Raw genomic sequence first — 26395 nt, forward strand, 5'->3', positions numbered from 1 at the left:
AAAACTTTGAAAAATTCAAATTATCAATATTACTTTTTCTAAATAATAGGAGTTTTCGTAAAATGTAATTAGAGAAAAAAATAAATTAAAATATTCTCTTAGTTTTGAATCTATATTGTATAACAGATATATCTATAAAAAATGTATATACACATCTAAATGTCATGAAATATAACTACAAGACGTAAATCGCAAAATAGTAGCGCAGGCTGCGCAAGTTTTCATGCGCAATGAAAACTTCCTCCAACCCTCAGGTCGATTGCGGTGTTCCATTTAGTTTTTCAGCTGATCACGCTTTCTACGGGCGCCTCACAGACTCTTGTGTCATGTGCGATACTGTTGTAGCGTAGTAAGAATCGAGTGCTTGTGTACCGCGTAGCTAGCTAGTGGCTTTCAAAATGTTTTCAGGACTACAGAATCAGGTCAGCTCGTGGATGGGAGCGGCGAAGGGCGAGCCTCAGGACGAAGAAGTTCCAACCCCGACCAAAGATGCCATGGGGGAGGCTACGGCGGAGGGCGACAAACAAAGGTCTTTTGTTTACATTCTTCTTTTAACATATTGTTTCGAATTTCTTAAGAGGGTAAATTTAGGTCGGATTTTCAATCCCGGGTTTAAATATTTAGTCAGATATATGAAATTCTTATGTAATTGTAATTTTTTATAAGTATGTACGTTTAACTTTTATATTCTATTGCGCAGCGTAAAGCAATAAACGTTCACACTTGACTGGGCATTAATCAAAATCCCGATTCACGTTTTAGAAGGTATTGCATAATAGTGATATTGATTTACTATAGCTTGGAAAATTTAAGAATTAGGTCAAGAGGTACTTCCTGTCTGAATGTTGAGTCAGATTAGTACTTCACCGTTGACTAATAGCTTTGTTTAAGGGATCAATTGTGGAAAAGGGTTTCAACTTCATGAATACCTTTTATTACCATTGTAATTGAAAAAGGGTAAAAGGGTCTAGTTAATTGAATTGGTTGATTTGAAATTCAAATTTAATTATTATTTCACAGTCCAACCAAGGGAGGCAGCAAATTGGACCTCATCACTAACGTTAAGTCCCAGATGACTGGATGGCTGGGAGCTGGGATTCCAATTCCTGGGCTGAGAAAAAATGAAGCGGCTTCAGCAGAACCAGAACCGGCTCCCATTGAACCTGAACCAACAGAGGCTAAGACGGAGCCTCGTGACGATGACGATAACTCTAGGTATAATAGGTACGAGGTTGACGGAAGCAATGAGTCTGCTCTTGTTATACATGGTGTGTTATTTCTGGTCCATTAATTTTATGTTACATAACCAGAATTTACTTGAATGTGGTTTTTATTTTGCTCGGGATGAGAAATTGCATACCAATTTTTTTTTCTAAATCTTAACTTCCTATAACAGAATTGAGATGCTTTTTCTGTCATAATTTTTTATTACTGTCTCTGCTTTTTGCACAGTTTTTGCATTTCTTTTTGTGGGAACTTTTTTTAAATGGGAAACTCAGAAAAAGGTTTTATATTGATTTGGGATAAAAATTATTTTTTTATCTGTATATTATTAAGTTTTTTTTTTTTGATTATATTAATATATATTGGAGTGTTTAATTTATTGAATCACACCAGATAGTAAACTCATTCATTCTGATCAATCTCCCAATTTCTTGATCATTTTTCATTTCGTCCGACTAGGTTCTAGACATTTCTATTCAACTCTGGGATGCTCTTTGTGATGCTTAACGCTTGATGTCTCATGCTTTTCCTGTTGTGTTTAAGATATGGGGCTCGGTGTGATCATATCGCTAATAGGAGATGTATGCGTCACATGCAAACTATTCTTAATGCACCAGTGATAGTTAAGACTGAATGGATTTTTAAATATATATCGCTAATTTGATTTTTTGACATGTAATTATTTCGTTAAAATATATATAATGATTAAAAAAACGCCCATTTCCTGTCGATTTAATAACATGTCTCATTAGAAACTTATATGACATTAAATAAATGCGATAATTTTACAAAAGACCAGCAAACTGTAGGAGCGTTTATTCAGGCTTAATAATGACGTAATATCAAGATTTAAAGAAACGTGAGGATATAGAAACTGACGCGGTTGATAAGTAATAACCTTTGTAAATATTATAATGGCAATCCTCGGCTGTAAATTACCGAGCGGGTATATTCTCGTCATTATTTAGTGATTTGAGTGTCCTTACGTGGATAAAGTAACGAGTGAGATGTACGTCGGCATTGAGACTGTTCTCATCAGACTTTAAATTTAAAAACGTGGGTGGGTTGCCGTTACATAACTAGAAGTAGTTAAATCGTCCGCGGACAGCGCACACCCGTGCGGTTCGCGACTGATGTCCTTATATAGGGTCATTGAAATTAAAAAATGAGCTTTATTTTAAAAGGGAGTCAACATCCGCACACTAACGGAATATTATATATATATTAGCTCTTTATATATATTTATATATGACAATAAAATATTTTCAGACTATTTCTTTACATTAACCAAGTAATATTGAGATCGATTCATAAACGATGTATACGTAATCTTATATAAATGTAGCTAACAGTTTGTTACAAATAAAATGGTAGTTAAAAATCTATTAATATTTTAATATATTATGTAATACTAATATTTACTATGTACTATATATTATATATATTGTGGACAAATTACTTTGAAGAGGAATATATATATTTTTTCTATATAATATCGATAACATTTCTAACAAATTGCTCGTCTGTCGAAACACACAATCCTTTGTAATTAACTTTGAAGGGTTCGGTATTTTTAAACCCAACTTAATTGACGTTAATGGAATCCGGGAAACCTATTTTTATGTGAATCAATTTAATAAATTTTAGATGACATTTAATTTATTAGTTATTTTTGAATAGCAAATTTCCTCAAACATCTCACTTCCTGGCCTTACCTGATTATAATGACTGTACACACCAGTGTGACCATCAACAAATTGTTTGCCATAATTCTGAATTTTAACCTGCACATAATATATAATTAATTACTTCTCAGACTGACGTCTCTCTCATATCAGTCGCCGTCAGTGACGGTTGTTCATTTTTAATATTCCTATGAGTATCTTCATTTACTGTGAATTATTTTACGTATTTTTTTTAGTGTTCTGTCTCAGGCCGGCTTGACACTATCTTGAATATGGCTAATAATGGAATTTTTAAATTCTAATTTCAATACAGAACCTCATTTCTCTGTGATGTAACTAATACATTGCGTTGTAATGTATGTCGTGTGTGTTGTGTAGCGCCACAGGGGGCGCCGACAGCCGTCCGGCCTCCGGGGGCGGAACCCCCACTGACGAACAGCCAGCTGGAGTCGGCAACGGTGAGTATAGCAATGATTTGCGGTAGGTGGTAGATGTTTAGACATGTAGATAGTTAGATGGATAGAGAGCAACAGTTACCTCTGTATGTTGAGCTAAATTAAACTAATATCTTTGGGATAACAAACTCCCGACGTTTCGGTTACTTTGCAGCAGCCGCGATCACGGTTTTTAAAAATACATAAAATTCGCGCAGTAATCCGAAAAATATTAGTTTGATTCATATGAATAGTCGCGAAAGTCTTAGATCCCGTTATGTTGAGCTAATATTTGAATTAGAAAGATAGTGCGAAGAATCCATTTCTACACGAGTATGCGAACCAGCTACCTGCGGAATATCATTCCAGCCGCTCGTCAAACTGAGCCGTCGTGTCCGATGTGTTGTATATGTTTTTATATAAAATTAATTTGTCAATGTATCATCCAGGTTTTGTTACCAAGTACGATCAAGTGTAGATCAGTTTCGTTATCAATTCTCAATCAAAATGATTGTATTATTTATGTTATAGTGGTAACATGTTCCGCGATGAGAACGGAATTGACTTGTAAGCTGTTCCGTGCAGCGATTCTTCTTTGTCCTATCAATCGTCCGACTCTAAATTCATGAACGTGTATTAAGCCCAAACATTTTAAGGATTTCTTGAGTATTTAAATGAAACTAATATTTTTCGGATAAACTACGCGGATTTTGACTACCGTGTACCGTGTACCGGACCACTACCGTGATCACGGTCGCTGAGAAGTAACCGAAACGTCGGGATTATGTAGTTTTTTAAAATAATAAAAATCCGCGTAGTCTATCCGAAAAATATTAGTTTCATTTAAATGGATAAAACTCGCGAAAATCTTAGATCTCATTATTTTTTGAGTACCATCACGTATAGCTAGTATGTGATGCTGTTTTTTACACACGAACCCCAACCGGCACAGCTACATATCTTTTGTTTTTTTTTTTATTTTTTGGTCGTGCACTATTTCAGGTTCACAGAATAGAAAGTTGTTCAATGTAGACGCCATCGAAATGCCGGACATTGACCAGCGTTAGTAGAATTTATATCATTTTATTTTTATTATAACATTTTTCCTCTAAGTGCTTGTACGCTTTGCATGGATTTATTTTCACAGAATATCACAGCCTGTATGTTATTTTTTTATGTCGGGTTATGCTTACCCAATAATTAATTCTTAAGGCTATATAATTTACTGAACTAGGCCGATGTTAATGCTGTTCCAAATGATTGGAAGCGTGGGCCATTGTGGTGAGGTTGTATTGTGATGCAATCAAACTTGGCACAGCGCACAGACGTGGATGCCAATAAGCCTTGCGAAGATGGAGAACAATCATAAACTGGAATGAGGCTGTATTATTATAGCTTCTTGTTTGACGAATGGCACTGACACGTTTCAATAATGCCAGCGGCGATAGGGCCCCGACTCGTACATGGTGTTCAGTAATCCTGACCTGATCTAACCTCACCAGTGACTACGAAGGCTGTAGCTGGCGCGAAATCTCTCGGCAGCTTCCTGTATTCCGCCGTCAATAAGGCTGGGGCAAAGGTCAGCGAGGCCAGCGCCAAGATTAAGAAGACCGTCGAAGAAAACGTAAGTAGACTGAAAGACATAGAATAAGTAGACCGAATAGACTCTATTGATTGCAATCCGTTAACGTATAACTTATAAGCAAAATTATAAAGAAACTTTGTTTAAAACAACTTATTGAATAATAATTATGACAAAAAAAAACAATATTGATTTATAATAAAATACCAAAGTTTGCAATAAAATCGATAATTATTATTTTTGCAATTTTGTAAAATATAATTTCAGACTTCCTTCAAACAAGAATTTTTAATAGAATTTGAATCCAAATAAGTTCAGTCCACAAATGAAACGCTAACCGATCAATCATCACACAGGGCGTATAAAATATTTTATGGCTTCAATTTCTTTTATGCGACTGTGAACGTCATCACATTATAAGGCTGTGTTTTATGTACCGTAGACCTAAAGCCTTTATATTATCTTAATGCATGTAATAAATTATGTTTAATGACCTCCGCTACACTTGTTATTATTGAAAGTAACGAATTTGGCAGCGAATATAGCGTTTTAACGGCCTCATTAAAACATGAGGAAGATAAATATGATATAGCTAGGAAATTCAATAGCCCGGACTCGTTACGTAGCAGTGCTACGAGAGCTCCGGCGCTTCTCGTAGCGCTACGGAAGCTACGAGACAATGCTCGTAGCGCGGACGTAGATATACGAAATGTTATAATCGTAGCACAAACCGTAGCGCTGCGCAGTACGTTAGTACTTATAGTTGTTAAGTAAACCCAACTAGTACAATTCCCAACAAAAGCTGAAGTTGTAATTAATTTAACGGTTCGTCTGTTGTGCTAACGTCGGGAGTAGGGAGTTTACGTAGCGTCCGCGTAGCTGGAGCATGTCGAACGTTATATTCAGTTATAGTGATAATATAATTAGTTACTGTTATACAAATTAATTTGTACTGTTGTTTATTCTTCATAGACGTGTTCTGATTATTATTATTGTGTTTATATTGGACGTTTGATAAGATTTTGTGATTAATTTCAATAAAGCAATGGATATATATATATATATGTATATGCCCCACTTGCTAACCCCGCAGTACATCCTTCCTTGGGCGCTTCCTTCCCAATAGCAGCCTCCGTCGTAGTTTCCTCATCAACGTTGATGGCACACACGTGACCCAGTATTCTTCAGATACTTTCAGAATATTAAAATACATTTATGTCCAATATATATATTCATATACATATATATGTGTGTACGCGTGTGTGTGTATACACGTATATTTGCACACGTTCGTATACAAATTACATTTTTTCAATATTATTATAGTATACATTAAGAGCTCCAACATGAGAGAACCCGCCCTAGTTGATATACATGATACCTCTTAAAGAACATAATTACATCACATCTCATCTCATCGTATCTCATCGCATCTTGACAATCAAGATACCTCTACTGTACTGTATACGGTGCACTTTGAAGGGAGTATTTTACAAACTTGATCTAATTTTTCTCGGTCAACGCGTTTCTCGGTTTATCCAGAACGGTTTTACATTCTGAGTTAAAATTTTTAACAGGTTCGTTGTTTAAGTTAAATGTATCGGTTATTTTTGAGAAGTTTAAAGGCAGAGTTGAAATACTAACTTAAAATCAGGTTGCACTCAAAGCTGGCTAACTTAAAACGACAAGTTAGTTCAAACCGGACCGATGTCTCCGGGACCTCTGTAACGGAAGTGTTCGTGCTGATTAAATTATATTATGCAGGTGTTAGACTTCCAAGGCCTGAAAATTCGTCCTAAAAAAATCGTAACGCTATTTCCATGCGGTTCATTAATTATAAGTGACGTGTCCAATGAAGGGTTGGAAAAGCCCCATACATTAACGTTTCAGCGTCGCTTATTGTCGGTGTCTCTTTGATAGTTACGCTTACCGAGTCCGAGTCGACACTCTATATAGAGTTTTAATAGTCTATATTCATTAATCTTCGCACGTTATTGTATTAAAACCAGCAAACGCTCCGTATGTAGCGTGACGACGCGAACTTGTGGTAATCGTAATGAGTACTATCGTCTGAACTCACGATTTTTATATACAAAAGTTATAAAATATATCTGATGTGATATCTTTATAATTTCACTTCCTACTGCCTATCGTAACGTATGTTCATCTTCAATGCTTTGAGTTGTATATTTTTAACTCACTGTGAGATACTTTTTATATAAAAGGTGACTAACTAAACCATCAGCTCGCTAACTCTGTAACTTTTGTCAGAGAACTCGTTAGTTCAATTCTCTTTGACGTTCGTTATAGTAACAATTATGTGACTCACACTCGAGTGATCCAACTTTGCGATGATATATTTAGGAATTACAAATAACAGTTTCGAGGGCAGTTCCATCACTCCCATCAGTCAGCAACTTGCCAATATTCATTCCCTTGAGTGAATCATTTATTTTTTTTTAAATATGATAAAGGTTTTTATAAAAAAACGCTCTCACATTTTCCCTCTCGGTTCGTGAAACGTCTCATTTCCAATAGAATTATGTTTTAAATAATATCAAATGAGATTTTATATATGATTCATGAAATAATATATAATATTACATATTTATGTAGAATTTAATTGTCATTCTAAGTTTCAATTCCATTGTTCGTAACGTTTGACGTTAAGGTTGTCACTAAGCTCTACTGAGCTGTGAGGCTTGGGATCAAACAGATTAACACTAACGATGGTTCGTGCTGTGTGCTTCAATTACTTCATATAAATAAAGCTAGTTGTTTATAGCCCTTGAACTTATATTAAAAAGTAATTTTGTTACGATAACGTTTTTCCTCGTCTAGATATTTAATGTATTTGACAGTCGAAAGGTTTTTAAACTATGTACAGTCCCGGAACACACACGTTTGACCTTGTTTCGAGATTGTGACTTGTTTCAACGGGGTCAAGTGGCTTTTTGGGGCCTATCGTATATTCATTTACCTCTCACGAGAATCCTTGGCTTTAGAGTTAACAAACACTAGGAAAAGTGATGTACATAAAATAGTATAGTGAAAGTATCAGTTTGCGATTAAATTTAATTTAAAATTGGTTTATTATTATAATTTTCTCTTTACCTAAAATAATATATAATGTATTTATCCCAGTCACAGCATTAGGAGCTCAAATATTCAGCGTATAACAAATGGTCCCTGGTTATTATTATGTTAATGATGTCTCTTCCATTCGGGAACAGGAGAACACTAAAAAACCTCATTAAGTCGAAGATGACTGCTTGTTTTAAGTCTTCACAGAAAAAAAGAAAAGTTGTAGGTACGGAAAATAAACGTAAAAAGCTATGAAAGGTTTTTGAATCATGGCCTGAGCCGGATTAGTCCTGTATGACACGTGATGTTTCCAGAGCGCTGTGGAGATATTGATGTTGGACTTACTGTTTGTGGACTTGAAAAGTTTATATATATATAAACAGCTTTATAGAAAGTTATTATGCACATATAACGAGTTCGTGTCTTCTCCCCGGCTCCAGACTTAAGCTAGCCTTTAATTCCTATCGAGTCATTCTACCCGAGCGTCTCAACTAAATCGATTTTCCACTGCTCCAATTTTCGTGATCGTTCCGATGTATCTCGGAAGCTGCTCCCGTAGATGTGAATTACATATAATTCTCAATTCGATATTTATTTACGGGCTCTCTTTCTTATTTCTTGATATATTTGTTGCGCCTTAAAGAATCTCTAATCCTAGACATACAGTACCATCTGTTGATCAAATTGCTCATCCGAATCACAGCTTAGAATATAAAAGAATAATTTATCTTAATCGATATAAAAATGTTATTAAAGAAGTCTCAAACGTTTCCTTATTGGAAAATGTGTCTATCGTTAATATTCATAAAGTATTTTAGATTCAATGTTCACGATGTGATAATTTAATCAGACTTTCCGGCGGATTATATTATAGAGCTGATGATGAGGGATTAGTGATGATAGACAAGGAATCACCAGGACTTGATAATACATATATGCAGTTTGGATAATTGTCAATGTTTAGGACGTATGGGTACTTATAAATATTTGTGTCGTAATATGTACATGATCCATAGCAGCAAAACAGCAAAAAAACGAAGTGACTTACACGTATCAAATTAGGAATTATTTTCGTTTGCTAAACCTGTTTAGCGGAGGATTTTGGTTAAATCTAATCCGGGCTTAAAAATGTGATAGAATCTGAAAATAATTAAAAAAAATGGTTGGATTGTTTTTTTTACCGACCTGGAAAAAGATAGTAATGAATATATTGCTCTGATATTACTATATTACATGTCTTCATTTAGATCGTTCTTAGTTTTACCACGAGAACGTTTTGACTTACTCAAAAAATACTAAAAGTAAATGAGATGGAAAATCAAATGTCCGCTGGCCGAAACATTAGGTCGATCCATGAGACAATTATACGTAGGAACATTACGCTGAGAATGTTGTCGTTTGTTCAGATCACCGTGTGAGAGCACATTCAATTCACTTCCCGCTGCAAAGTCGATTTTTGCCATTACCAGATTCACGTTTTATATTTTCGTCTCCTTATACCCGAGGTTAACTGTACGAGATCAAAGCCCCACAGGAAAGAGTCGTTGTCTTTCATAAAGTTGCCGAGTTTCGGTAATTGTGCTTCCGCTGCTCGTTGGCCGGCGACTTTGATGTGGGGATGACCTGTCTCATTTGTAGAAACCGACCTTTGAAATAGGACTGACTCGGTCACGATAATGAAGGTAACAAAAAATAACACAGTCTAGTTTAATATAAAAATGTATAAGGTGAAGTTATTTAAAATTTGATATCAGAATAAAATTATATTTCGACATGAGGCCTCGGTGGTTTAATCTCACGTTAAACGTTAGACTGAGTTTGTCTACTTGGAAATACCAATATTGAATTTTGTGCTCCCATTATATAGAGGACTACAAACAACAGCCCCACTACATATGTATATTAAAGTTATTATGTGTGTTGGTTCATGAATTCTAATCTACTTATTGAATTATTAATTTAGTGAACAAACAGTTTTGTTGGGAATATTCAGGTTTATAATTCCTTCAGCTTTATATAGTACGTGTCAAACAGTACATTTGCCAGCTGATGGAATTACATTTTGTAATAAGAAAAACTTCTTTACATTATAATTACACCAAGAAATAATTTTGTGTACTTCACTTCACACTTTGCTGAAACCTTCATTGATATGAAGCGGAGATGATAATCGTTTAGGACAAATCTATCGTAGTAATATTATTATGTTAAAAAAATGTAAGAGTAATACAGTACGTAGTGACTGATACCGGATGTCATTGCAAACATTTAATATATATCATACATTCCGTGTCTGTATAACATAATAATACTTATAATGATGGGAAAAATCAGTCGGCGCGCGCTTCGAACAGCTATCAAATTAAAATTAAATCCGTCGCGCTGATTGGTTGAGCGTACAGAGGGGTGGGGGGAGAGTGGTTGGAGGGGGGGGTGCCTCGATCAATACCGAGTTACGTAAGCAGTCGGCGCCTTTTAGGCTATGTACGCACCGTTAGCACTCGAACAGAATGAGTAAACGGTCATAAATAGAGCACTATTATTATACTATGATTGTAATCCACCCACCTTTTAAATTAAATCTTTGTTTACTGATAACAAATACAACATAGAAAATCCTCCTTCATATTGGCATTTAAAACATTTGCATCTCTAATAATACAAAGTTTGTATATAGTGCACTACGAAGTACATTGTCCTCTGGTGACACTGTCAAAGGCTGACAGTAATTGTTTCTACAAAATAGAAAAGAAAATAACATTTTTAATATAATGTTTTGGCTACCCGTGTGACGTCATAAAGCCTTCGTCCTCTCTCTTTTCGTGTACAAGTTCCACTCGGCTACTCCACACTGGAGCTTTTACGACTTTCCAGATTTATAGCTAAGCCTTAATGAAATTCAAGATTGCTGTTTATTTGAAAAGTGCTATCCCTCGTGGTAATTTTATTTTTCCTTCACTTATAATGTTCGTTGAGGGACAATTTATGTAGTTTGTCATAAACTGTATAGTATCAAACGCACAAACCACTCGTCCTAGTTGTTTGATGCATATGGTTTAGGTTTTAGAAAAAACCAAATAACCGTTAAGCTGTATTGTCAGGGATCATAAACAAATGAAATTTTATTTTAGCATTTTAATTTGTTTATGACCCCTGACCGACGTTGAGCTATCCGGTGTTGGTTCTGATGGTCTCCTCTCCATCCATCTCTGTCAGCTGTCATCTCGTCCGAAACCCCTTGTCTCCATATCGTCAGTCCATCCATCTTACTTTTATCCATACATCATGAACTTGTATCCATGTTCTTTTTCCAGCCCTGCTTTCCCGGCCTAACATATTCGTGTGTGGACTTGAATTTTCTAAATGTCAATAAATTCCTGGTATATTTGTCTTCGTCTCCGGTGAAGCGTTGAAGTGGTGGCATCACTCTAACCTCGGTCCGCAGAATCTCAATTTCGTCTCATAAATTCCGTTCAGACGACAAACTCGTGTCGAGTTTTCCCGGATCGATTGCCGTCAAGGGCTTATAACTTTGAGACTTAGCAATGGATTGCTCTCCGACCAGACGACGAACAGGACTTATATTATTATAAAATGTTCCGACATAAATATGTATTTAATACTTTTAACACGTTTGTTTATGAAAATTACTCGTAAATCATGTGTCCCATATATGTATATCTTAAAAGCAAAGTCTCCATATTGTGTATAACAATTTAATTTGACAGTATTAAGACGGCATTGCCATATACTGGAGAACCGTGGAATTTGATTTCAAGTGTATATAAAATCTGAAATTTTATATGAACCCCGTATATTTTAAAAAAGAGTTATAAACAATTTAATTGTAACAGTCCTGCTAATTTTTTTAAGAGTGCACAAAACAGTACATTTGCCGGCTGATGGCATTACATTTTATAGAAAGAAAAACTCCTTTAATTTATAATTACACCAAGAAAAATATTTTTCATTTCTGTCATAAAAGATCGGCCCAGAATTTCAGTGATAAAAGTTTTTCTTATTAACTAAGTACCTTATGAAAGCTATAAATTATAGTCGAAAATATTCTTTGTTTGGTCATAATGTTATGTAAGTATGTGTGTATATCAAGTGAAATTGATGAATGTTCACTCAAAGAATGTTGGATCTCCGGAAGCCATGATCCATTCACGACGTTTATGAATGTATTCCGTGGAAAAATTCTCAATGGATCATTCGCTTATTGGGAGTTTGGATTTTTATTCAGACATAAAAACCTGTTCGCAGCCGCCGTCATTCAGATGTTCGTAGGACACAATGAGAGCGTATTAAGCTGAGTGGGAACCCCGGGAGCTAAAAGCACTGCTAATGTTCCGCATAACCTACTATTGTTATTGCAGGTTCGAGAACTTTTGCGTAATCTACTTACAGGAAAATGGCCACCTTCGCTCAGTACAGCACCGACTACATTGTTCAACTTCGTTAATGGAATTCTCTCAAATGTATTTTTGGTGTAATAACTACGAAACTTTGGTCGATTCCGTTCTCGTAATCCATTTGCTAATCGAGTCTCAACCGTGTTTTACTTTGCGACCTTAAAAGATCGATCGCCTGAATAAATGTAGAACAACATAGGATATTCAACGAAATTTTGTTTAAAGTTATTTTATATACAAGTTATATATATATGACAATTTTCAAGAGATTATCTCTGGATTTATCTCGGCTCTCAGCTAACAGGATCGCTTTAATGTTAAAAAGCCTTCATAACAAATATTACAATATAAGCCTTTAAAAATTGTCAAATGAATATAATCCTCAATTTTTTTTTCATAAATATTGCTTATTCAAATATTCAATGTGCTGTGAGGTAGGTAGTTACAAAATGTATTGCAAACGACAATATGAATGGAAAGAGATATTTATCTTTATAAATAGCTGCAGAGACACGTTTATATCAAATTGGATTTCTATCAGATATGTGATTAAGACTACATTTTTGTATCAATAAAGGATTACATTCAGTGGTCGTTGGTGTAAGCAGTACTGTCATTTATATTCCTCGCTCGGCCGGACTATCCACATCAGTTCTGTTACAGATCGTTTCCAATAACGACGGGTTTTTTTTCATCCGACTTTATTAATAACTTTTCATGGCTGTGTTGGCGTTGAAGATAAGAAATGTGGAAAAATATAAAAAAGCGACAAAGTTTCGTGATCTCGGTGAACCGTCCGGCGGGTTATATCGTGTTTTATGATAGAAAACATTTGCTTTTATTATACAGTTCGTTGACAGCATTTCGGGTGTAAAATTTTACGATATTAAAAATAAACTCACTCACTCGCGTGTATTGTATTGTATTTGTACGGCCGACATCGTAAAAATTATTTAAATCTAATTTCTTCATTACTTTGATATTTTTTTAACAATTCGGTTGCAACTTTGAGATCAGTTAATCGTAATTATCTCTCGTTTATTAAGTTATACGCATGTAGTTCTTAATAGCTACGCGTGGGTTCAAATTCAATTATCACTAATAACTCCCTAGTCTGTTTCATCCGCTGAGATACTCGATCTATTCTTAAAGTGTTCCTCAGGTATGAGTCCAACTATCCTTTATATTAGAAGAGAAAGTCGGGAATCTTGGCATTCTTATAAAAATGACTGGATCACTGACAGACGTTTTTATTATTATGTAAACGTGATAAAGTGAAGGTAGTTGAAACTTGAACCTTTTAAAAGGTACATTACATAGCTTGAATAGTATTTGTATCACCTTGTTACTTAAATTAACTGGAAAATCACTATATCCTTGTTCACTACACGTTTTGTTCTATGACAAAATAAGAAGAAAGCCCTGAAACCAATTTACTCCTTTGTCCCAAATGTCATTGTTCATTCTCTTCCCTCTCCAAAATCTAACAATGACCAACGTGCCAATACAATAGGACTTTACTCGCAGAGACATTTTGAGGATTTGTTACTTCGCGATCGTCTTTGCGTTTATATCTAAAACATAAATAGAAAGAATTATATCTTAAAGATAGTTCCCTGACGATTATTGGCGTCATAGTATATTAGCTATTTCCAAGAAGATTTGTGAAAATGAAGCCTGGTTGATTGTGTATATAAGACGTGTTATACAAACGAGATATTCATGGTAATGAAGCCCTTTGGAGGCTTTATGGATATAAATTACGAGCTCGATCCCATACATTAGCCGTTATATAGGATGGAGTTGTTATTGTAGGTGGAGTTGTTAGACTGATTAATGTATGGATTAATTCAGCGCTGGTATGACGGTTTGTGGCTTATTCACAGACTATAGATATGGAATACCATGGCAAGTATTATGCAACAACTCTGCTCGCTTTGACAATACTTTACAATTATCAGAAAATTATGAGCTGTCAGCTCAAATATTATAATGCAAGCGATAAGAAACAGGAAGACTATTTTTAAATCAAATTTTAACAATCCGTTTATTTTAACATACTTTTTTGTTGTGGGCGAGATAAGAGATGAAAGTCGCTAAAAATACTTAAAGGAGGTTATAAAAAGACCGTATACGTAAGGGCTGCTAGACAATAAAGCTGGCAGTAAACAGGCCCGGGAGACCTATGACGGAGTATTGATGACCCTTCAGATGTCTGCGGAGGATCCTCGACCTCATCACGAAATGCCCTTTTAATGTGCCATAAAACGTGTCAACGTTGTTTCTTGGCAGAGAGTTGAGAGGATAGCTCATGCTGGTTGTAATATAAAACAACACAATCATGATTTCTGGCGAGAAATTTGAAATCATATTTTCGCATTAGATACAATGTAACTTTGGTCGTCATGGGAAATCAGCGTGAAAGAAAGAACATTTTGTAAGTCACAGATAACAAGTTCGTTATTCGCAACTTTGAGATCAAACATCCAAAGTAACTGAGATCTAAGATTTTCGCGAGTATTCATTTAAATGAAACTAGTATTTTTCGGATTTACTACGCGGATTTTATTATTTAAAAACTACATAATCCCGACGTTTCGGTTACTTTGCAGCAACCGTGATCACGGGCAGACGAGGTGTGAATGTCTGTCAGTTGGTCCTTGTTATTTATCATCTACCGCCATCGATTTCTTAATTTTCTGGCGTACCGCTCTGGATGCCGGCAGAATGCGCTCACGGTGTCTTGAGGTCCTGCGGTGTGGTTTCGGACATGGGATTTTATATTTTTAAGAACGGGGTCCCAGGTGTTTGATAGATTCCAGCCATCTTCTCTATTGAAATTGGGATGTTTTTTAATTTCAATAGCCTCGCGAATTAATCTCGGTATATACTTGTCTTCCCGAGCGAGGATTTGAGGTTTATCAAAACGAATGTAGTGGCCTGGTTTGTCCATTGTGTGTTCACACACTGCTGACTTCGACGCGCGCCTGTTTTTGATGTCTGAGATGTGTTCCTTAACCCTTGTACCGATGCTCCTCTTCGTCTGTCCAATGTATGACAAGCCACAGTCACAGTCGAGTTTGTATACACCCGCTTGTTGTAAAGGAATGTTACTCTTGATTGGTCTCAAGAATTGGCTCACTTTCTTATGTGGTTTGTAAATAGTTTTAATGGAAACCTTCTTCAAGATGTTGCCTATTCTGTCAGTAACTCCCTTCACATATGGTAGTATCGCAGGTTGTCGTTCAACTGTGGGTGGCTTCAGGTGGTTCTTGCGATGCTGGTGAGGCACGGGCAGGTTGTTGATGGTGAGAGCATGTTTTACATGCTGCAGCTCGGCCTCTAGGTGGTCAGCATCACAAAGGTGTTGGGCTCTCTGTAACAAAGATTTGCCAACGGTAGCTAACTGTATAGGGTGGTGGTGCGAGTTACCGTTGAGGTACCTGTCCGTGTGTGTGGGTTTCCTATAAACAGTATGTCCCAAAGTATTGTCAGGATTCCTAATGACAAGTATATCAAGGAAAGCTAAAGAATTATTTGCCTCCAATTCTATAGTAAACTGAATCTTACTATTGATAGAATTAAGATGGTTCAGAAAAGCAGATGTTTTATTTTTATTTAATATTGTGAAGGTGTCATCTACATACCGTTTATATATTAAAGGTCTTATAGGAGGAGAGCAAAGGGCTCGCACCTCGAAGTCTTCCATGAATATGTCAGCGACAACGGGGGAAACCGGTGAACCCATTGCAACTCCATCTACTTGTATGTAGAATTCATCTTTCCACATGAGGTAGCCAGATGTTAGGCAATGCTTTAATAGTTCTGCATATTCTATAGGCATATTGTTATCCTTTAACTTACCTCTTACAATCTCAATGCAGTCAAGAACAGGTATACTAGTGAATAATGACTGTACATCGAAACTGACCATACTGTCATTGTCGCTTAATTTTAGGTGTTTTAAATCTTTGACAAATTGGTAGGAATCCTTAACAAATGACTTTGTGTGGCCCCGGAGTGGTGATAATATCTTTGAAAGAAATTTAGCCAGTTTATAAGTTGGTGAGTCAATCTGGCTTACTATTGGGCGTAATGGAACATCTTGTTTATGGATTTTAGGCAACCCATACAATTTTGGAGGTTTTGCACACGATGGTACGAGTGATTTGATATCAAGATTAAGTTTTGAACTGTATTTGTTTATTAAAAATTTTGTTTCTGTTAAAACTTTAGTTGTCGGGTCTTTGTTAACTTTTTTATAAATAGAATTATCTGAAAGTATTTCGATTATTTATTATCATAATCACTCGTATCCATTATTACGGTCGCGTTCCCTTTATCTGCACGGAGGACAGTCAGGTCTTCATTGTTGCGAAGTTGTTTGAGTGCAACCGATTCCTGACGAGAGATATTTTGTCGAGGCAATTTGCTCCGGCGCAGAACATACGAAACATCCTGCCGGATTGCTTCAGACTCTTCTCTCGTGACATGATTTTTATGAAGACATTCCTCAACGTTACAGATAATGTCTTCGAACGGTAATTTTGATGGCACTGGTGCAAAATTCAATCCTTTTTTAAGGATCTCAACGGTTTCTTTATCTAAAGTTTGTTTTGACAGATTGACAACAGTTACCGATGTTTGTGTTGCCCGACTTAAATTAATATTATAATTATTGCCATTACTATTACAACTTTTATCAAAATTACCGTTCGAAGACATTATCTGTAACGTTGAGGAATGTCTTCATAAAAATCATGTCACGAGAGAAGAGTCTGAAGCAATCCGGCAGGATGTTTCGTATGTTCTGCGCCGGAGCAAATTGCCTCGACAAAATATCTCTCGTCAGGAATCGGTTGCACTCAAACAACTTCGCAACAATGAAGACCTGACTGTCCTCCGTGCAGATAAAGGGAACGCGACCGTAATAATGGATACGAGTGATTATGATAATAAAATAATCGAAATACTTTCAGATAATTCTATTTATAAAAAAGTTAACAAAGACCCGACAACTAAAGTTTTAACAGAAACAAAATTTTTAATAAACAAATACAGTTCAAAACTTAATCTTGATATCAAATCACTCGTACCATCGTGTGCAAAACCTCCAAAATTGTATGGGTTGCCTAAAATCCATAAACAAGATGTTCCATTACGCCCAATAGTAAGCCAGATTGACTCACCAACTTATAAACTGGCTAAATTTCTTTCAAAGATATTATCACCACTCCGGGGCCACACAAAGTCATTTGTTAAGGATTCCTACCAATTTGTCAAAGATTTAAAACACCTAAAATTAAGCGACAATGACAGTATGGTCAGTTTCGATGTACAGTCATTATTCACTAGTATACCTGTTCTTGACTGCATTGAGATTGTAAGAGGTAAGTTAAAGGATAACAATATGCCTATAGAATATGCAGAACTATTAAAGCATTGCCTAACATCTGGCTACCTCATGTGGAAAGATGAATTCTACATACAAGTAGATGGAGTTGCAATGGGTTCGCCGGTTTCCCCCGTTGTCGCTGACATATTCATGGAAGACTTCGAGGTGCGAGCCCTTTGCTCTCCTCCTATAAGACCTTTAATATATAAACGGTATGTAGATGACACCTTCACAATATTAAATAAAAATAAAACATCTGCTTTTCTGAACCATCTTAATTCTATCAATAGTAAGATTCAGTTTACTATAGAATTGGAGGCAAATAATTCTTTAGCTTTCCTTGATATACTTGTCATTAGGAATCCTGACAATACTTTGGGACATACTGTTTATAGGAAACCCACACACACGGACAGGTACCTCAACGGTAACTCGCACCACCACCCTATACAGTTAGCTACCGTTGGCAAATCTTTGTTACAGAGAGCCCAACACCTTTGTGATGCTGACCACCTAGAGGCCGAGCTGCAGCATGTAAAACATGCTCTCACCATCAACAACCTGCCCGTGCCTCACCAGCATCGCAAGAACCACCTGAAGCCACCCACAGTTGAACGACAACCTGCGATACTACCATATGTGAAGGGAGTTACTGACAGAATAGGCAACATCTTGAAGAAGGTTTCCATTAAAACTATTTACAAACCACATAAGAAAGTGAGCCAATTCTTGAGACCAATCAAGAGTAACATTCCTTTACAACAAGCGGGTGTATACAAACTCGACTGTGACTGTGGCTTGTCATACATTGGACAGACGAAGAGGAGCATCGGTACAAGGGTTAAGGAACACATCTCAGACATCAAAAACAGGCGCGCGTCGAAGTCAGCAGTGTGTGAACACACAATGGACAAACCAGGCCACTACATTCGTTTTGATAAACCTCAAATCCTCGCTCGGGAAGACAAGTATATACCGAGATTAATTCGCGAGGCTATTGAAATTAAAAAACATCCCAATTTCAATAGAGAAGATGGCTGGAATCTATCAAACACCTGGGACCCCGTTCTTAAAAATATAAAATCCCATGTCCGAAACCACACCGCAGGACCTCAAGACACCGTGAGCGCATTCTGCCGGCATCCAGAGCGGTACGCCAGAAAATTAAGAAATCGATGGCGGTAGATGATAAATAACAAGGACCAACTGACAGACATTCACACCTCGTCTGCCCGTGATCACGGTTGCTGCAAAGTAACCGAAACGTCGGGATTATGTAGTTTTTAAATAATAAAATCCGCGTAGTAAATCCGAAAAATACTAGTTTCATTTATCCAAAGTAACTTTTTGTCAGTCAGTCAAATGTTCAGAGAAAATTAGTTTTATAATTGTTATTAGACTCGTGTAACTTTTAACGACACTCAGTTCTTTGACGTCAACACACAGTTGACTAGAAGTCGGCGAACAGTTTTGTGAAACGTGTCATTTAAGTGAAGGTTCAATGAACTATAGCATTACGGTTCTCTTATACAGATATGGGTTTTCAAAGCCCGCGATTGATGACTTCATTTTCATCAGCGCCGGGGTCTTTCTTTTTGTAATTCGTCACAAGATTGCAATTAAAGATAATGAAGCACGGAATGGGAGTAATATTTGAGAATTTCTGGAATTTATACGTGAATATCTTTATAACATTTTATTCTGAAAACTATTTAGTTTTCTATACAACACAGACACATAAAGCGGAGTTTGAACGCAGCACTCAAAATCCTCGTGTTGAAAACCGTCGTGAATTCCGCGAGAGATAACATTTAACATGCTTTGTCCTCGGCTCGTTCAAATGAAAGTAAACTGCTGCTAGCTCTTTTGAATTGCCTGCTGTAATGTTTTATTTTTTTATTCTATTCGCGACATGAATATAAAAATAATTTTAACGTGACAAAAATTGTGCTATTTATCGTACTTTTGTGAAAGAAAAAACTGTTGTTCAGAATATAGACCAACGAAATCCTACGCATATTATTCCAAAGATGTTTTTAAGATACGATTCTTCTTTTATAAATTTCTATTTCTAACATTACCTCAAAAATTTTGCAAGCTTCTTCACGATATGGGTGTCACTATATAATCTTAATTCTTGTTTTAATCCCAGCGTAACAACAATAACAATCCGGCTCCCATTTGTAATCCATTTTCGTTTCCATCCAAGTCATAAAGACGTCTTGTGATAGATTGAGAGCTTCGTCATCATTAACAGCATCGAGTTTGATGAGGATGTATGAGATCGGACCAGTATAAACATGTCAACTGGAGTTACATCAGGGAGATTATGATATCTGTTTGATTGATTCTGAACATCTCGATACAACCAGAAGCAGAACGTTAGATGATTCCGACGAACGTGAATTTATTATGTAGGACCTTGTATGAAATCTAATAAATAACAATAAGATTGTTTAAAAATAATAAATTATACGGAACACTTGAAACATCAAAATACTATTTTTTTTTTATGAATTCTAAGCATTCGTATTCGTATCTATATATTATATATATTTCGTATCTATATATTTCATGAGAGTCCATCAAGGTTATTTAACAATCCCACAGGGGAAGCAGCCATATTAAAAGTGTTGACGGTATCAAGGTTCCTTGGCTGGAGAATCGTGCATAATCCACAGACAGGGTCGGTGCATATCGTATTATTCGATTATCAGAAGATGCTATCTCGTTTCAAACAGGCTAGAATAACCACAACAAATATCTGGCAAAGTAAAGTAATTGTATAGCTTTTACTGAAAATTCCTCGTAGCAAGTAAAGCGATCTCGACTTAATCGCGATATAGTGGGAAATTAAATGAAGGCCACTCGGAAAATACAATTTCGTAACAGAATTGCCTGCGGTTATAATGGGGGTTTGTTACAGCCGCGCCGAGTTTCGGAATAAAGAATGAGTTCATTTTAACCGAAGAGGATTGTTTATGGAAAGTCCTGGCCTCGATAGTCTTTCATCATTGGAACTGTTACTGATGCTAGATTTTATGTGAGTCCATCTTGATAGAAACATCCGGACAGTGTCTAATAATTAATGTCGGTTTCCAATGTTCTGTTTGTTTATTAAGTGATCGTACAATAATCAAGTCCACCCTATCGTATTTTAAGTGTTAGCCTTTTTGAGTCCTCGGTAAAATTTTCATCAGATTTAGGTGCATAGAATTTATGTTCTGCATTTTTAAAATCACTATTGGATTCCCATTATTTTCACGAAATAATTTCGATATCAACTGAATAGACAGTAGTCTGACGTTGCAAGTTTAAATGTTGGATATGGTAGAAGTTCAGTTCAGCAAGTTATTGGATCATATTCCGCTGTTAACTAAATCTGGATATTTCTCCGATAAAATACAATACATTCTCATCAACTGTCGTATATATACCTGGCCGTTAATAGTTTCACTATCTGGAATGATTCTTTAGTTATAAGTACACTAAGCCTTCATATCTCCACCAGACAAACAAGAAGACTCCGCTTGAATCGACCTCTTTTTGCTACGGGGTCTGGTGATAGTTTTTTAAAATCAGAAAACTTGTTTTCTGGTTTGACCATCATGACATTCCAATCCTACAATTTTACAGTGGGATATATATATATATCCCACCCAGGTTTACGCTGTCTGTCGAGGGCGTCGGGGTTCGAAAAAAGTAGATTTAGATATATCCATACATTATATGAGCAATAACGTCATCATACAGATAAGAATTACAGCATTGAAATCTTTCCACAGAGCATCTTGGGTGAATTCAATCGCGAACAGGATGCCTTCATCAAGGGTCAAGAGAAGGGTGGAGCTGCGGCAGTCGCGCCTTGGGTCGGAGCCCCTAACGAGGCAGCGCTCAAAGAGGAATGCCTGTCTCTATCTACTGTAAGTAATCTTAGTAGAGTTTCCTATGTTATAATATTGAAGCCGAGAAAAAGACACAAAGAATGGAACATAATACAGGAGTAAAGATGAAATGGCCGAATTATGAATTGTTCCATTGAACGAACCGCTGATACATTTTGTTGTGAATAATCTTGTTCACATTACACTCAATTTTGGACATTAGTGTTTCAAATATTACTACGCTTGAAATTTAATGTAAAATACAGGCAACACTTTAAAGAGTAAATGTCTGTACCGAATGGAATAAGCCCATTGAATGACGTCAATTTATATGATATATAATGCATTCCTGCAGGATCGACGGAACTTCGTCCGCGCTCCGCCCGCGGGAGTCGATTTCGACTTTGATTACGACAAGATGTACCCAGTCGCCGTCGCCATCATGGGCGAGGACCCCAACCTGGAGAAGATGCGCTTCGAGCTCGTCCCTAAAGTGTATGTACCTTGTATAAACTAACTGATATCAACATTTTCTCTATACAACGAAATATGTTAACTGTTTTGTAGTTTCCTGTTCATTCATAATTTGTTATATAAGCGTTAGTTGTGTGACAATATCTAAACAATTGTATCACAATAGAGGCGAGCAAGATAATAAGTGACCAATTACCACCTAGGGGTTAATCTTTAGCGGGAAATTATATCGTTGCCTCGGAAGGAGCTTGCATTCAAATATTGATATACATGTGTGTAACCCAATACGTCATTAATTCTCAGCATCACTGAAGAGAACTTCTGGAGGAACTACTTCTACCGCGTGTCACTGATCTGCCAGGCCAACGAGGCCGACGCCGGGCGTCAATCCAGCGCCGACGACTCCCAAGGTTAGAGACATTATACATCGATGATATTATAGTTCATACTTAGTGACAATCATATTTTTTTATTTTTTTGTTTATCATTTTTTTTTTTTCCTTCGAAACGATAGATGATAAGTCAGCCAGCGAGAATCTTATAAGTAGAGAGAAAGCCTCGCAAGGTTCTATTGAGGATGCAAAGGAAAGAATAAAGTCGTTGAGAGTCGATAAAGAGAACGAAGACGGTAAGAACTGACCGCAGGACGATTTGAGTCTGTTCGATTAATATTACAATAAATGAGATAATGAAGTTCATTGACTTTACACTTATTGAGTTCGCTGTACTTATCATTCCTGAAAAATAATTAATTTTATTTTTATAGAGTTATTTTGTCTTCTTGTATTAATTTTGTTCCTATCCCTTCGAATTTGTTGTTTTAAGTCATGTATAACGTAAGTCGCACGAAATGATCTCTTTATCGGTACTTTATTTTTGTATTGGACCAACTTTGAGGGGTACAAGGCCGGCCTCACCAGCTCCTCATCAGGGCGATTGTTTCCTTTGATATCCTTTTATATCATAATATTACTTCAGGAATCGATGTCAATAAAAAAAAATCTTTCTATTGATTAATCTTTAAATGATTGTGAAACAGAAATTTTTATTGGACTATGGTTAAAATTATTTATATTTAGTTCATTTACTTCTGTACAGCGAATGATTTTTGTTTCACAGTTCTAAAAGATATCGTAAATAATATTATTAACACCTCTAGAGACAGTCGGATTGATCGCGTGGTGACATAAACCTGATGTTTGTAATATATATAAGGGATCACATTAACCGAGATGTTAATGGTAACTGGTGCTATAATGTTGTTTTCTTATTTTCGGAATGCAGCTTAGACCAGCCGACCGGATACCGAGGGGAGAACGCATTCGATCACATGTAACAAATCGGTCGCTTCTGTACTAAACGCTGATATACAATAACGTACGCCATCAAATCATCCAAACACATAGTGCTCCATCCGTCGCTGGTCCACGTTTTGTTTGCCATCGATGGTCTCAGAAGACGGCCGTTCCATCGTTGCGGTCTAGCGGAATGCGATGTTTCAGATCCCTCTTGACGAACACAAGACATCGATATGATAATGCCGGGACAGTATTATCACAGTCGACGTAATATAAGCCTATCACCAAGTTAAGCTAGACACTGGATGTATGTTTGTATTGATCGTTGTCGATCGGTAGTGTCACTCGTCTAATAAATTTAACTCTACTTTCAAGCGACGCTATCAATATATAGAGAATTCGAACTCTTACATTATAAAACTTGAATTATATATTAGTCTCTATATAGATGATGTTTCGATGTTTCGTCTGTATCGAGTCGACGCTCACTGTTGATATCCTCACACATTCCTATATTGTTTGATGTTTATATATTTTACGCGTGTTCCGACAGCGATGTCCGTTTCTACCGTCACTCGACTGTCGCGACCTCATCTTATTGTTGTATAATTGTAAGCGCTGTTATGTAAACGGTCACTAAATGTCTCTATCCTGTATCTGCGTGTATATATCTTATATAGAGCTATACATTCGACGTGTTCTGTCTCGATCCATTGACTCGTTGTTACCGATGTAGGACATGTACGATGACAGCATCATAGGACCCTGTTGAAAATAATAATAATAATTAGAAATCTTCTTATTATAAGTAGCATTTATTTTTTTAATATCTTCTGAATGTCATATATATGCATAAGTTGTTAAGAACATTTATGATAGCGTCACGTAACTCTGTTCCGTAGTGATAAATTGTACTTGACATTTTAACATTGCTACTATAGTTGAGACCGTGCGTTCACCGCTCGAGAGTCCCTTTTCGCTCACACTGCGATGTTTCTGATGTTCTGTGGTAGCAATGTTGAAACTATTAACTGTGTTGTCAGAATCCTAACCCGTTTAATGTCACGAGAGTTTTATAATAGAATGAAATGCTCAATTAACAAGATGACAATACTAGAGATCGCCACACAGTCGCTCAGTCAATTAAACTAACTGCCACCGGCTCTGTCACATTCTGACAACACATTTTCGACTCGTTTACAACACGTTATTTGTAAAGTTCATTATCTGTCTGTGACGTAGTGTTTGTTGGTGATAACTCGGGCCTAGGTACCTCTCGCTTCACATAGCAATAATTTCCTCGATGTTTTTATATAATTTAATATATATATGTTTATTGTTTACCAGACGATGATTATATGAAGAATGGATCGTTTTGTTTGTTTGTATCTATTTTATTATTTCGCTTCTCGACTAACGATACCCTGTTGAGTTGTTTCGTGATGTGTAAATGACTAGTTTAGGACGAACCGCACATTGACGGCGTAGTAACACTTTCTATTGTCAATACATTAAAAATGTTTAGTGAAATTATAACATTATAGTTATTAATGGCATTTATAGTTAGTTATTATGAATTGAAATAATTATATTATTCTAAAATAAAAATTGGTCTTCTTATTTCTTATCTTTTGCTAGTTTTAAGGAATGTTACGTTTCGTTTATGAGAGAGAGTGATTTAGCAAGAAGACAAAATAGCTCGTTTATGGAGAAGGTATTTATTTCATTAAGCTTTTTATTATTGTTTTGTTTTGTCCATATAAATGTTTCTGTGATGTTCCAGAACAATGGGAAAAGGAATTGGAAGCCGAGCTGAAAGAGTACGAGGTTGTCGTGGAAAAGACGGGCGATGATAAATGGGAGAAGGAGTGCGAGGAGTTGCTCGGCGATGAACTCGATCTTAAGTAAACGATGGAAAGACTACAGTAGACCGAATGATACTGCAGTAGACCGGAGTAGACCGGCCATAATATTAGTAGATTTGAAGATTTTTTACGGATTACAATGATTTTCCCACACTTCTCTTTCTTTTCTAGACAATTTATTGTCAATTGGTTGTATGTTTGTAAATAGGTTTAAATTATAATAATATTTTATATTCCCTTTCTACTCTCCAGTTCTCTCGGCTGTCTCACACCTCAGTTATCTTAAATGTGCATTTTAGGATACTGAGGTGTCATTTGGCTTCACGTTTTCGTACTCTTTTCTATATAAAAGAATTTCAAAGTAATTAGTGATATAGGGTGTTGATCAATTAAATGTTTAAAATGTTTCGCTTCTTGGCATATCGTTGTAGGAGCTTCCCTTATTATTCCTTGTTAGTTTTCAAATATTTATTTGATAATAATATTTCCTAGTTTTCAGGTGAAGGTTAAAATCACTGCCAGTTATTCGTTATACACACATACATTTTCGTATTTTCTTTCCTCGCCCCGTAACGTCCTGTTTTAAGACACTCTTCGTCTTTATAATCAATCTTCGACAACATTCCTCTGTGTTCTTAATAAAAGTTTTATAAAGTTTATCCTACTTTTATTTAAATTATTATAAACAAGTTGTTTTTTATTTCATATCCTTTCTTTAGAGAGACGAAACTTCTCAGCATCCCGTGGATTCCCCGTGCGGGCGCCGGGTCCGTGTGTACCAAACTATTATTTTTAATATGTATTATGCAACTAATTTGTTTTGAAAAAAAAAATACAAGCCTTGTTACTTAAAACAAATATAATTACAATATCACATATATATTTAAAAACCTTAGTTGACTGATATGGAAATAGCTTCTAACAAAAAAATTTCATGTCATAGGTAATGAATGGGACATTTTGGAAAACTATCCCATAATCTGAACCGCGTATGTTAAACCTTCTAAGACCGCAGCGCATGATCACCAGACGGTTAGCGAATTCTGCGTGCATCC

General features: G+C 36.1%; 1 protein-coding gene across 8 annotated transcripts; it reads left to right on the plus strand.

Annotated features, from left to right (window-relative positions):
- Positions 1 to 147: 147 nt before the first annotated feature.
- On the plus strand, positions 148 to 25997 carry LOC116774193 (synapse-associated protein of 47 kDa). 8 transcript variants are annotated; one of them, XM_061523752.1, is made up of 11 exons: positions 152 to 328; positions 409 to 529; positions 1021 to 1224; positions 3288 to 3367; positions 4346 to 4405; positions 4846 to 4967; positions 21605 to 21742; positions 22059 to 22198; positions 22481 to 22587; positions 22692 to 22805; positions 25259 to 25997. In XM_061523752.1, exons 2-11 carry the CDS (start codon positions 435 to 437, stop codon positions 25381 to 25383), a joined length of 1185 nt encoding a protein of 394 aa, XP_061379736.1. In that variant the 5' UTR covers positions 152 to 328; positions 409 to 434; the 3' UTR covers positions 25384 to 25997. The 8 variants fall into 8 exon arrangements, with proteins under 8 accessions (XP_032522746.1, XP_032522745.1, XP_032522747.1 ...); XM_032666855.2 differs by lacking the exon at positions 25259 to 25997 and adding an exon at positions 23462 to 25083 and having other exon boundaries at positions 148 to 529; XM_032666850.2 differs by having other exon boundaries at positions 152 to 529.
- Positions 25998 to 26395: the final 398 nt, after the last annotated feature.

This window comes from Danaus plexippus, chromosome 20 (genome assembly GCF_018135715.1).
Source record: "Danaus plexippus chromosome 20, MEX_DaPlex, whole genome shotgun sequence".
NCBI lineage: Eukaryota > Metazoa > Arthropoda > Insecta > Lepidoptera > Nymphalidae > Danaus > Danaus plexippus.

Bases quoted from the DNA above. Each gene is read 5' to 3' on its own strand.
- LOC116774193 (XM_032666850.2), top strand. From the start codon at position 399: ATGTTTTCAGGACTACAGAATCAGGTCAGCTCGTGGATGGGAGCGGCG. The intron at 530-1,020 runs GTCTTTTGTTTA...ATTATTTCACAG, and splicing joins GCGGAGGGCGACAAACAAAG to TCCAACCAAGGGAGGCAGCA. The intron at 22,588-22,691 runs GTTAGAGACATT...TCGAAACGATAG, and splicing joins CAGCGCCGACGACTCCCAAG to ATGATAAGTCAGCCAGCGAG.